At 36.5% G+C, this 13,561-nt stretch overlaps 1 protein-coding gene across 1 annotated transcript; it reads right to left on the bottom strand.

Annotated features, from left to right (window-relative positions):
- Positions 1-3,019: 3,019 nt before the first annotated feature.
- LOC133529418 (nuclear receptor subfamily 2 group E member 1) lies at positions 3,020-9,144 on the bottom strand. Its single transcript, XM_061867131.1, has 4 exons — positions 9,136-9,144; positions 7,037-7,325; positions 6,092-6,765; positions 3,020-5,770 (listed from the first exon to the last, which is right to left on the bottom strand). The coding sequence occupies exons 1-4, from the start codon at positions 9,142-9,144 to the stop codon at positions 5,588-5,590; spliced, it is 1,155 nt and encodes a 384-aa protein (XP_061723115.1). The 3' UTR covers positions 3,020-5,587.
- Positions 9,145-13,561: the final 4,417 nt, after the last annotated feature.

Below are 13,561 nucleotides of genomic sequence, written 5' to 3'. Positions count from 1 at the left end.
ATTACGGCCCTTTGTTTGCGATGAGCCCTCCGTTGACGACAGACCGACAGACATGTGCGTTTGCTCTATATTGTGTCCAAATCCCCATTAATCTCAAACTTTTATGAGCTTTTGTTCACCCCCTTTCTATTTTTTTTCCAACCTTAGCCTTAAAAAACAATCAAAGATAGACCCTATTTCCACCATTGAAAGTTCATTTTCAATCGCAGCTAGTGTGATCCCAATGCCAAGCTATTATGAGGGATACTGTATAAAGAATAGAGTTGGTTTTTTAGTGGATTAGGAGACGGGGTTAACTTTTGAGTTTATAGACTTTCGGTCGCGTCAATTTGTGAATTGTCATTTTGACATAATAGCGTGCCATCCCTAGCTTATTGGTCGAAACCCGAGGACAGTCTTACAAATACGCTTCGGTCTCGTACTCCCGCCGAGAGTCTGATAAGGATGGAGATAGAATAATAGAAATAAAAAGCTACTTAGCGAAATATGGCTTTATTATTGAGTGAATTTGATGAAGTATAATAGGGATGGGCTTTTATTCAGACGTCAGATCGGACGTGATGTTTTGAGCTGACTTTATTGTCACGGATAAGCGACCCTAAATATCTGTGACCGATTTTGTAGTCATTTTTTGTCGGTATGTAATTATTTCCGTTAACTTTTTTTGAAAGGCATAGGGTTTGTAAGAAGTCATTGGGGCAAAAATTGTATGGAATTAACCAGTACGTAAGTTACATGACAAATATAATGATTAAAAATAGATAGTCCAACTAAAAACGATTCTGTATAAGTAGGTGAGTACCAAGTTACTTTTTGATCATATTACATAAAACCTAAGCTTTTAATACGAACTTACATACGATATTTTATTTGATATTGACAGCCGCTTTTCGGTGAAGGAAACCGGTCTAATCCCTGTAAGGCCTAGATTCCCTTCTGAGTTGGACCGTTAGATGGCAGTCGCTTTCTTAAAAATCTACGTCAATTCTTGGGATAAGTTGTCAAGCAGACCCCAGGCTGCCATGAGCCGTGGCAAAAAGCCGGCGCGAAGATGATAATGAATAAGCTCTTATTTCCATATTTTTTTAAAGTAAGATATTAAGAATAATAGTAGATTGACGTAACTATGGTGACAAATTGACAATGTAACACGGCTGCCGAGACCGAAGATGTCCATGAGTTTTGTTATAAAACTTATAAGTTATAAGACAACGCAATCTCATACATTATGATGAAATTAATAAGTTGTTACAAAACTTTGGAGCCGAAAGTGATTTTACGATTCCTGAAAAAGTTAGGTATAACATTATGGGGTATAAGTAGTATTAAAACAAGCAATTAATTAAAGTTATTTATTTATATCACTAGCTATATTTTAGTAGATGGTCCGCTTATGTACTGAACTAAATTATATTATAGATAAGCCTATTATGTACACGATAAATGTATGTATTGCCCTACTTCTCTACTATAAATATCAAATTTTTATCTAATTTTTAACGTTTTCAATACCTATTATTTATACAGGGTGACATAAATTAAAATACTAAATTAGTACAGTCAGCATCAAAAGTAGCGGATCAAACAAGGTTTCAAAAGTATCTACCATTCTGTAACAGCTTAACAAAATGTGGTGGTTCTATATGTAGAATAATTAAGACGGTAAAAGATATACTTTTGAATGTAAATTTTAGAGATTTATCTATATTTGGAAAAGTTATCCGGAATATCAGATACTTTTGGCGCGTTGTTTCATCCGCTACTATTGATGCTGACTGTACATACTTATGACTGACTGCTACATCTAAGGCAAGCGGTCAAGAAAAAAAAAACACTTTTACAACACTTTATCGTCGCTTTCTGAGTCATAATTTTTTTATAGGGTTAATGTTAATAGCTATCGTTTTTAGGGTTCCGTACCCAAAGGGTAAAAACGGGACCCTATTAATAAAGCTTCACTGTCCGTTTGTCTGACTGTCTGTCTATCACCAGGCTATTACTACATTCTACGAGAAGTTATTATCATTTCTTAGTATTTTCTAGCTTTTCGTCGATTCTTCTCAAAACCGTTAGTCGTTAAGGTGGTTAATGAAATAGAAATTTCATGATCGGACGGATGAAGATATTGACTACCTCTACCCTCCATAATATTGACATTACCATCTACATTTGATTATTGTGACGATTTGCGACTTTGACATAAAACCACAGTGAGTCATCAAATTATATGGCTATTGTACACAATGGGCCATCAAACTCGCCCACTAAGATGGGCAAGCGTGTAGGATGGGTGATGGCGCGGCGGGATGGCGATGAGCCACGGTGTCTGTTTTTTGTCCACACATCAAGGGTAGTGGGCCAGCGTTGGTGCGTAAGCATCTACATGTGGCCCATTCCATAGTTCGTGCTCTCAATCATCGCACAGCCATATCGCTGGTCTAGTGCTGGGCCATCGTGTAGAGGAGCCAAAACATTCTTACTTACGTGTATCATGTAAAATGAGCTTTAGCCAAAAAATTGGTATTTAAAAATGCGGCATATTGTTGATTAATCTAAGAATCGTTTGCGTTTGTGTATAGTTACCATCAGATGTATCGGAGCAGCCGAGGTGCCCAAAAATATCTAAACACGCACTCTACCGATACCGCCTGCGCCTAGACAGTAGAGGCGTTTTGCCGCTCCGACATTTATGATAAGTTCATACGTTTGTTTTTTGTTATAGTTTTAATCTTTTTATGATATTATATAAAAGATGTATAAGAAAAAAATCTTTATAATTATTTGTAACGTATTTTCGGAGCATCTTGTATTATAACTGGAATTTAGTGATACAGGCGGATCCATGATTCACAATTCAATACATTTTACATATCGCAGTCATACTTAAACCTATTTAAAATACTTATCATCACTTGAAAGAAAATACTCGCTCTATTGTAAGTACACAAACAACAAAAGACAAGAGCTATGTAGTTAATTTGTGATAAGGCAATTTATTATACGAAACCTTATATAAGTACATATCTAATAAGTAGTCATTTAAATACCTACTAATATTAAAAATTCGAATGTATCTTTTTCTGTCTGTCAAACCGCTGAACTGATTAAGATGAAATTTGTTATAGAGATAATATGAGGCCCGGGGAAGGACATAGGATGTCACTAAACCTTCATATAAGATACTGATAAAATCACCAGACCAGCTAGTAAAGGCTCTCTTTATCGTCAAAAGCTGATGAGAAATATGCATTTTATCCACAAGAGTGGAAAAATATTTTTATACATGAGTTGTTTCCTTATGGTAGCGCTGAATAATATTTGCGTTCAAAATTTGATTCATATGTTTCACGGTTAGTATTCTCGCGTTTGTGTGGTGAAAAACTTTGTGTTTCACTCGGTAGCAAAGTTTGTTTAACCTTAGTGCCTTGAAAGTCTCGCTATGTTCAAGATTCCACGTTTAGAATCACTTGTTAAGCTCGTGGTTGAATTTCGAAATCTTTCGCTCACTCGGTTATCAATACTAAAGCAACAACTTTGCCCGCGATGTAAATCAAATACTTAAGTAACTATTATATGTAGGTTTGCTTTCAAAGCCAGGGCCGGATTTAGGGGAGGGAAACCGGGGCTACAGCCCCGGGGCTCCACAATAGAGACATCGGAAAATTTACCATTTTATTTGGAAAATAATTTGGGGCCAGGGGGCCTCCACTCGTTTATTGCCCGAGGCCTCCAGACCTCTAAATCCGGCATTGTTCAAAGCTTTACCTAGTTGGGGGCTAGGTCGATCAGTGTAATTTATTTTCTATCGTGAAGCATTACTTTTTAGCCTTCTTGTCAAATGAACCCAATAACATATAGAGTTCCATGTGATGAACGCTAAATACGCCATAAGTTATTTAATACGATATACCACTTTTTACCAAGATTTCTTCTTATAAATGAAAGTAACTTTTAAATCATAAACAAGTCTTAATTTAATGTTCATAATTTAATGTAAACCTTTTTTGAATCAGTAAATAAATAGCATTAGCGATTTTATAGGATACTGAAAAATCAGTAACTTGGTATCAAACGAAAAATTGTAGGTACGTTTATGTAAATACACGTGTGATTTTCTTTATATAGGCACTTTATTTTATAAGATACATACATATTAAAAGTTATATTTATATAGCCGATCCAAGCAACGAGAGTCGGCAAATACTAGGACTTCAGTACCCCTAGTGTAAATAAATTCGATTTCGAAACGTGACGTACGCGTTTGCGTTTAGTCTCATTTTGTATTGGGTTTAGAAAGAGCGCGCCAAGCGGGACGTTTTGGAAACTCAAAATCCTATACAAAATGAGACTTAACGCAAACGCGTTCGTCACGTTATGATGTCGATCAAATTTACACTAGGGGTACAGAACGCTGTAGGATATAGGTATATTAGGTATGGTATGACTCAACAGGTGGTCTGTTGCGCGAAATTTAACTTGTTGGGAAGTGACGTGCTGATAAATTGAATTGGATTGATATTTCGACTAATTAATATTGCCTGAATGTAGTCTAGGAAACTGTTCCTGACTCCTAGACTAGTTCGTATTGTCTGTAAAATCTAATAGATGGCGTATTTGAGGACGAAATATTGAGGTAAGGAATAGTTTCTGTTTGCTGTTTTGATTTGTTTGGTCGTAATATTGACTACAACTTTAATTGAAATCGATACAAAATAAGTAAATTTATGAACTCAGGTCTAAAAGTCTAACAAATTTCTTAAAGTACCTACGTAGTTATTGATATTTCAGCGGCCATTCAACATAACCTCAAAGCCAAACGATTTTCTAATTTTGAGTATGAAAGCTACTCCATAACTTATTCATAGTTGCTGCCGTCAGTTAATTTAATTAGCTTCTATTTATTCCTACATTTGGGATTGTTCTTCTCATCTGTTTCAGTATTTGAAATCGCTCCTAGTTGGGTATGAAGTCCTAGTACTTTTTTCACTGGATGCTGTGTAAATCTTTCATCGTTATAAAGCTTTTCATAGCTTTGACAACTATAATAACTGCTTATATGCAATTTTAACTTAAGAAGTTTTAAAAATTATAGTATTAGCACCAACAACTCCCTAATTTTCTAATCTGACTTTCGAAAATGTACAACACATTCAAATATGTATTATTTTCATTTACTCATAAAATCATTATTAGCGATTGATTAGCGACGATTATATTATTTGACACAATATTTCGTATATTTCTGAATTCTGATAAAAATTGTGGCACTACTATTCAGCACCATAGCGGATAAAAACCATGATCATGATGAATAACCATGTCTATGGAGATTTCCCCGATACAAATCAAAGATGCTCCTGCAGTGGCAGATTTGTTCTAAGGCCCAGTAGGCCCAAACCTAGAGCGGCTAGATATTAGGGGCGGTAGCCTACTTATACGATGGATGTTGAGAAAGGGACGGCTAGTACTCACTACAGGGCCTAGGGACCTAGGGCGGCCAACACTGCAAATCCGCCACTGATGCTACTGTAGTTGCATTAGAATTGCTCATCATTCTGAGTCATACATCAATTATTGTAAAAGAAAGCTACACGGTATCCTTTCCCGTCCTATACATGTCGCTGATTATCCTCTCTATAGGAATGTCTCCAATGGTGGCTCTGAAGAACAGCTCGACGATGGCATCGCTAGGCACCCGCCGCATGCTCGGCAGCAGTTGAAGGAGTTGGCTGGCTCGGGATGTGTCTAACGGGTATGTCCTCAATGTGTACTGGAAAAGAAAGAATTTCTTAGGAATGATGACCGATTATGTGAATTTCGCGAGTGCAGCTGCAGTCGGTGTAGGAGATGGTCACATCACTATAGCGTGGCTTGAACAGACAGGTCACAAATTGAATGTGTTGTGGAAGTAAAGCACTTTTTACTTTAGATATTTTCTGTAGTTTAGTAGCGATTTTAGTACATAAATTCACTTTACACAATCAAACTAATGAGAAAAGTGAGTATATTAGCAAGTGTCAATTTATTTACTGTAGAATTAGGTCAAAGATCTTTGGAGACCGGTTAAGAGATTAATCTAAACTAAACTCACCTCATTGAGAACAACTTGTGAATGATCCTGCAACGCAGCAACCGCAGGCAAGTCCTGTAGTCTTCTAAAACCCTGGCCGTCCTTCTCACCCACTGTCCTAAATAAAGCCACGGCCCTCAGACACGCAAACTCATTGCTATCCGGTCGCAGCTTCGCCACTTCAGCTAACACTTTCTCGAATTCCCCTACTTCTTTTTCAACAGCGGTATTCTTGAAATTCATTAACACTTTTAAATCTAAAGGGTATAGGAACTGAGCCGCCCCTATGATGAACAGATCTCGCCATGATTCCTCTAATAGAAGCAGTCTATCGGGTAAGGATAGAGACGTGAACGCTGGAACGTTCTTTGCCCATTTTACGTTCATGAATAGGAGTCGCGCGGCAGCTTCGCATATGGTTTCAGGTTCTGATGGCGTTAGAAGTGATGGTGTAATAGGCGGTGGGGACGGAGCTTTAGGAGAGCAGTGGCTTATAGGCATCAAAAGTCTGTTGTACGCGTAAGGGTGAAAGAGAGTCAAAGGCGCAGGCGGCATCATGGTGTGCTTCGGTAATGCTAAGTCCAGGGCTGGAGGCGTTATGGTGATGTCTGGTGAGGGCATGGCAGGGTCTTTGAGGAAGAGTGCCATTTGTCGGCGGATGGTGGAGTTACGGGGTCCACGCTCATGCTGGACTGCTGTTGGGAATTAAAAATAATGATGTTAAGATACTGTTAGACCTAATGTTAATGATAAGGCAATGGGGTTAACATGTAATCGCGCTACATTTAAAACAGGTGAGCTTTCGTACGTTCAAATGCCAGGTTAACGCTTATTTAAAAACAAGTACCCTTGTTCATTTATTTGGAACTTGAAGCTCATGGCAGAGAGCGGTAGTTTCATTTCTTACTATCGTGTTCTCATTAGACAGCAACTTATCAATGGAAATAATGAACAAAAGTATCTCACCATCTTTATTCATCCCGGCATCCAGACACTTGGAGAGCCTGCACGCGCGGCATTGGTTCCTATGCGCCTTGTCGACCAGACAGGCGCCCGGGCTACGAGCTTTGCACGCATAACGGCGGTCGCGGCGCACGGAACGCTTGAAGAAGCCCGCACAACCATCGCATGCAAATACGCCGTAGTGCTTGCCCGAGGAGTGGTCGCGGCAGACAGCGCAGGGCACGTCATAGAGGATGCGACCTGGAGAGACGTATTCGTTACTACATTTATAGATTTGACAGTGGAAATTACCCTGACGTCAGAACATGGAAAAGCACTATGCGTTCAGATCTGGTGAATGCCTGTTCCTCGTACTATTCAACCGATCTCATACTTGCTAGACGCACCATAATGGTACCTAGTTTGCAGACGGTCGCATAGTTTGTCTATAGAGTGCTTGTTAGAGTATCATAAAATGACATTGTTTGCAATTCAATCGTTTTCGTTTATTTGCCATTGTTTCAACTAAAGGTTAATCTCATTCGGTAATTAATATCGAAATTCTTTTGTTTCTATAGTTACAAAGTTGTCCAATCGTCCCTAGTCCTTTCATATCGATGACACTTCTAACTAAACGTTCATATTACAAAACAAAACCGAAAGCCCTCAAGCTGAATCACATAACGGTCATAAAAGCTATAAATCAGTACTCAGTAAAAGTGTCACAATTATGTGACCACGGGGGCACACGCTCCGCCCTAACGCGCCCCTTCAACAAACTGTTCTTATTTTAAACAGACGTATGTCACTACGGAACCATTCACACTGGCATACAACATCGGGCGACGCGTTTTCGCATTGGGATTTTTTCGCTTTGAATGCAATTTGAAAGGCGCGGCTCACAATTAGAATGCGCTTTTAGTTTTCACAATCTTGGGTATTTTGATTGATTGCCGGGCGTTTTGGAGCGTCATTGGTGAACTGGGGATGGTAAATCTACAATAATTAATAATAAAAAGATATTGATTACTATGGTACTATGATTTATAGAATTATCGATTTCATTTAAACAGGATAATTTCTGTGTTGCATTCTTTTTGTATGATGTTAAAGTTCAATTTTCGAGTATATATTATTTTTATGCCGTTTTAACTGGGTCGCGTTTAAACAACTAAGTTCTTAAAACGCGTTTTAAATGGTTTTAATTCAGCAGTTACCTCTGAAAATCATTAGTTCAATACCGTCTTTAAATCCCCATAATTTCAACTCGCCAAAATCTCATCTCCGACTTTATCCCAAAAAAGTCATCCGAGCTTTCATTCAACAAATTCCAATGCATTTTTTCAACCTCATTCGCTCGCAAACACGGTCCCACGAGCAAGATAATACGTCTTTATAACGACGAGTATTTAGGCAAGTCACAAAGGCATCTCCTTTCAATAGCATCCGAATAATACGCACTTGCACGGCAGGAAGCGCGGTGTCTGGTTCAAAAAGAAAAAAACTACCATAGACAATCCTGAACCGACTCGAACAATTTAATACGTCTTAAGCAGGATAATGACAGATCGAGGATAACTTGAAAAACCCTATAACGCAATCGTAAAACGACCTTGACGCTTTATATTAAAGTTTAAAATGCATACCTATTAAAGCTTATCGCGTTGTCTAAAGAATCCGTTTAAAACCCGATAAATAAACGTTTTTGGCATTCAATGGTTATAGAGTTTATTTGAATTTGATTTTTGATGAAGTTATGACATCTGCCGGTCTTGGTTCAATTGTTGTAAAGAGTCAATAAATATAGTTGAGCGAAAATAATTATTTAGACCGATAATTTAACAATAGTATATTGAAGTGAATTGAAACTATGTTACTACCAGGTCAGAAAGTTTAACTAGGCTTGACTTTTCATATCTTATAATATTCTACCTATAAGGATATTTACATATTCAATATATTTAAACTCATTATTTAATATATTTAAATAGTAAATAATTGCCTACTTTATTCTTTTTCGTCCTTTGTTACGCAATTTTATTATTATTTAATCGGCCACCGATCCCTATTCATTTAAAAAGGTTCGAAATTTTAAAACGTTCATTATTAGCCCATAAACAAACCCTAATCATACTTGTCGATGGTATCATCATCACCCCGTGTGACTGGTCACCTGTGTCTCAACATTGCGTGTCAGATAACAAACTTATTCGAGCCAACGGACAAAAGCAGAACTAACATCCCCTACGTACTAATTTCATACTAACTACGGCACACTAGCGCCGCGATGAGTAGTGTTAATAAATTTGTAATTAGTAAACTAGGGATGGGTTTAAATATTTTTAAAATTTGGATGTGGGAACATCTATCGCGTGATATTTAGTGGCTGATTGCCATTATGACTGGTTGTGAGAGAATTGCCGATTATTAATGTTGCATGATACTGCGTGGGATGTTTGCACCCTTCACTTTGTAGGTTGGCACTTTACTTATTAGTCATAAAATTAATTATTGTTTAAAGTAGATAATTATCTATTATACTGTTACTGAATATGATTTTTACATTAGAAACATAAAGATTTGTTGATATTTCATTAATGTAATGTATAGTAAAAAACACGGTTTCATTACCCACTGTTCTATTCTTTTACACCTCTATTAGTTTACTACTTCAGACGTTCCTAACTAGCCCAAATTTTAAGTACCTAGAGTTAGACCATGATAAGTGTGCAGTGATTTTGATAGCACACGCAGTGCAAGTATAATTTACACGTCATAATTTCATAAAAGTGCGACGTTTAGAATAACGCACAGTAAAATAACAGTTTTATATAAAAAGCATCTCTAGATTATATTACGATAAAACCACTTAGGATATATTACGATAAAAATTTGGTTAGCAAACATCCTTACTTAGAAATCCTAGTTAATTTGTGATGCTGCCCGTTTTTTAAAAATACATGTTTACGCTGTAAGTTCGCAATTCGAAGTTCGAACACTAATGCTATTTTTTCATTATTACCAGAGACAAATTAATTGTTTCCTGCCTGTGAGCAGTTGAGAACAATCGAAAACAAACGAGAGTTGTCATCGGACAGATGCGCTCGTGGGAATCGATGGCAAATTAGCCCTCGGAGTACGCATCTCGTTATCAAGGGGTAGTGCTACTGGCCCTCATAAATTAGCAGCTATATAAAAGTAAACTTATTTACTATTGTTTTATTTTATATGTATGTACTAGCTTCTCCTCGCAACTTAGTCGGCGCAAATGGATGGTTTTCATGAAAAAGCGAGTTATTGCATTTATACGAATTTTCAAATTTGGTATTTCTAAAAACTACGTTAATCGGTTTTGATGTACCGAGTCACGTCTTAAGGTACCTACAGTACCTTAATGTATAGATATTTAATTTATGTACAGAATTAATAATAACTATTATATACGGTTATTGATTTAAACTTTTACAATATATTATTAGTTTTACACATTAATAATAACTAATAGGGGGTTATTATTAATATTTAATTCTAATGTTATTATTTTACTCATATCGGAAATCGAAATTAAAATTAAATCGATCAATAAGTAGGTACTTACTCGAAGTCGGCATTGACTGCATTTCCATACTGGCTGGTTAGCTAAAACAAAAAAGAAACAATTAAAAAAGTTCACATTAAGTTTGGTTCACACCGTGCGAACCAAATTGAAGAAACCGCAAGTGCACTTGAAAATAAGAAAATAATCGAAACGCAACAATTGTATTAAAAATAAGTCTTTTGTTGTGTTCGGCATCTTTAAAGGACAATGGTAAGTAGTGCTCGTAGTTAGGTGGTGCTAGTGTTCGCGACCATGGCAGGAGAGCACTTCAGACCCTAACTTAGCGCTGCTCGTGTGACCGATTGATGTTTCGTTGTTTAACAATTAACGTCTTTTGGCACTGCTTTGTTACTTTGTGGTTTTCTAAATTGAAGTCTTTATTTTAAGAATTGTATGCTTATCAGGTAATGTGAAAATAATTTATTTTGGAAACATGTTCATAACTGCTTTAATCCAATCATTATTTTTGGTCGACATTTTCTAAGTTAGCATATTTATACCTAGATTAACTTGGAAAAAACCTGACAAGTGTTTAATTTTTTTTTACTAATTCATAGTTTTCAGATTTTTCCCTGTATTTTTAATATAAGACGATATTACTTGCTAAATTTCATAGTTCGAGGTCAACGGAAAGTACCCTATAAATTTTGATTTATATGAGAGTGTCGTCGTAGCCGTATTTTTTTTTACGTTAACTTAGAAGTTTAATTTTTTCACAGCTTCAAGTGACTGTAGACCTGGGTATATGGTTTTAATTTCAACACGATACATCTACGCGTTCCCGAGATAAAGGGTCTTGCCAGAAGACGGACGGACGAACAGACAGACGGACAACAAAGTGATCATACAAGGGTACCGTTTTATCCTTTTGGATTTGGATACGGAATACTTTAAATATTATATGCAATTGACATGCGGATAAAGAAACCGACTAAGATTTGACAAACAATGAAAGGTTCACTAAAAAACACACAAAACTTTCTCGTCTTAAGAAGATTTTGTTACTACTTGAAAGACCGCGGCGCGAATTCCTCATAAATTCTTTATTCAAATTCAGAAGCAAACCACAGACGAAAGTAATGTTTCTCCGAACACTAAGCTTGCGTCAACCGGTAGCAGAATCAGTCGGCCGCTCAGATGTTTGCAAAAACATCTCTCTTTTACCATTAAAGTTTAAAATTTGAGTTTTAACAGGTAATTAGGCCTGGATAATCCTCAGCGAGGACAAAAGCTGAACCATAGGCCCGGTGGGACGCAACAAAGGAGGGATAATAACATCGCAAAGTCGGTAGCTTCTGCCAAAAAAATGGCGTAAAAACTGTTTTTGGTTGTTGGCATTGTGATTTCACGCAGCTGGCTTTGAAAATGTTATCTGTTTATTGGCACTGACCTCTTGGTGTTTAGAGTTATATGCGAATTTGATGTACTGAAACTACGCTCAAGGGAAATATTGGTTAAACAAGGATAGGCACAAAAGACGATACAGATGGTATAGAACTTCTATTCATATTTTCTCCTGTTTTTTCACAAATATATAATCACCATTAGGTAAGTAACATATATTATGTAGTATGGCAAACCTAGTAAAAATAACAAAGAAATAGATACTCATTCCTTTCTTTTGGGTGCTAGTACTAGCGTAATAAGACAAAGACAATATGATTCTCTCAGTCTGTTTGAAATGACACAGTCCCTGGCCAAACTATAGTACAGTTATATTCAGGTTGATTATATATATATATATATATATATATATATGTGTTTGACATTTTTTTTAAACTTCCGAACTTACTTTTTATATTTCTACAGACGTTTTTCTCTTGAAAACTCTCGTGGACAAATTAACTTCCAAGCCGCGGAACCGCTACGCATTAACGACAACCTTAACGACTTCACAAGTAAGTGAAAATTAATTTTAACATTAACCAATGCTGTTTATGGTTTTCAATATGGATTTAATTTAACGCTAGGCGTTGGGAGGAGATTGCAGTTGCGTCATAATATGAGGTTGATTAGATATTCGGTGTTAGTTAACAAGCTGTTAATTGTTCTATGTTAATAGATGAAATATCTGCACAATAGGGAAACAAACAGAATATCATGTATGGTCATGTAAAAGCTTACCCAAATCGACTTGAATTTAAATGGTTACTACCTAGGTGTATTTTGTAAGCCGCTACTTAGTTCAGACGTTAAAATTAAATATACAAGGTGCTCGTGAGCATTGCGAGAGATTTTAACGATGCATTCCTGATAATATTTAGAAACTAAAATATCCTTTTTTTTTTTGGATTAGGCCTAGTTTCAGAGATAATTAATTTTTTTTCGAAATATTTTTTTCGTCATAACTCGGTACCTATTTGGCTGCGGTATTGCCACTTTGAGGACTAGTCTGGACATACCTATTTATTGACATCGAAATAATTAAAAAAAAATACATTCATGAGGCTACCCCCAAATAAAAAAAAACTTTTTAGTTTATTTTAGGTTAAGTTTTTATTACAAATTTGTTTGTTTTATGTACAAAAAAAAAAACAAATAAAAATATTTCTTTTTGGCCTTTTTCACAAAAAGTCATATAACATTTTTTGCTTCTGTTGACATTAGGACTGCACCGTTAAAATTTATCGCAATGCTCACGGGCATCTTGTATATGCAGCCGACAAAACGTCCCACTTTGTCGCTTGTCATAAGGACGAGATTTGCTTGTATTTGCAAGCGACAAAGTGGGACGTTTTGCCGGCCGCGGTTCATATACTTTTAGGTGGGTGAGGGCACTCCATTTATGTCCAGTACCGGTCGAAAATACATGACCTTCAGGTTCTTGCGGCAAACCTAATCCTAGTTGACTACGGAACCCTAAAAAGGTTTGCCGTAAAAAACCGAAATTGATATATTTTTGGTCGTTACTGTAAGTACATAAGTAAAAAAAGAATTTTGAATTTAGTAAA

This window comes from Cydia pomonella, chromosome 1, assembly GCF_033807575.1.
Source record: "Cydia pomonella isolate Wapato2018A chromosome 1, ilCydPomo1, whole genome shotgun sequence".
NCBI lineage: Eukaryota > Metazoa > Arthropoda > Insecta > Lepidoptera > Tortricidae > Cydia > Cydia pomonella.
Note: the sequence above shows the minus strand (reverse complement) of the source record. Positions and strands in the feature narration are given on the sequence as shown.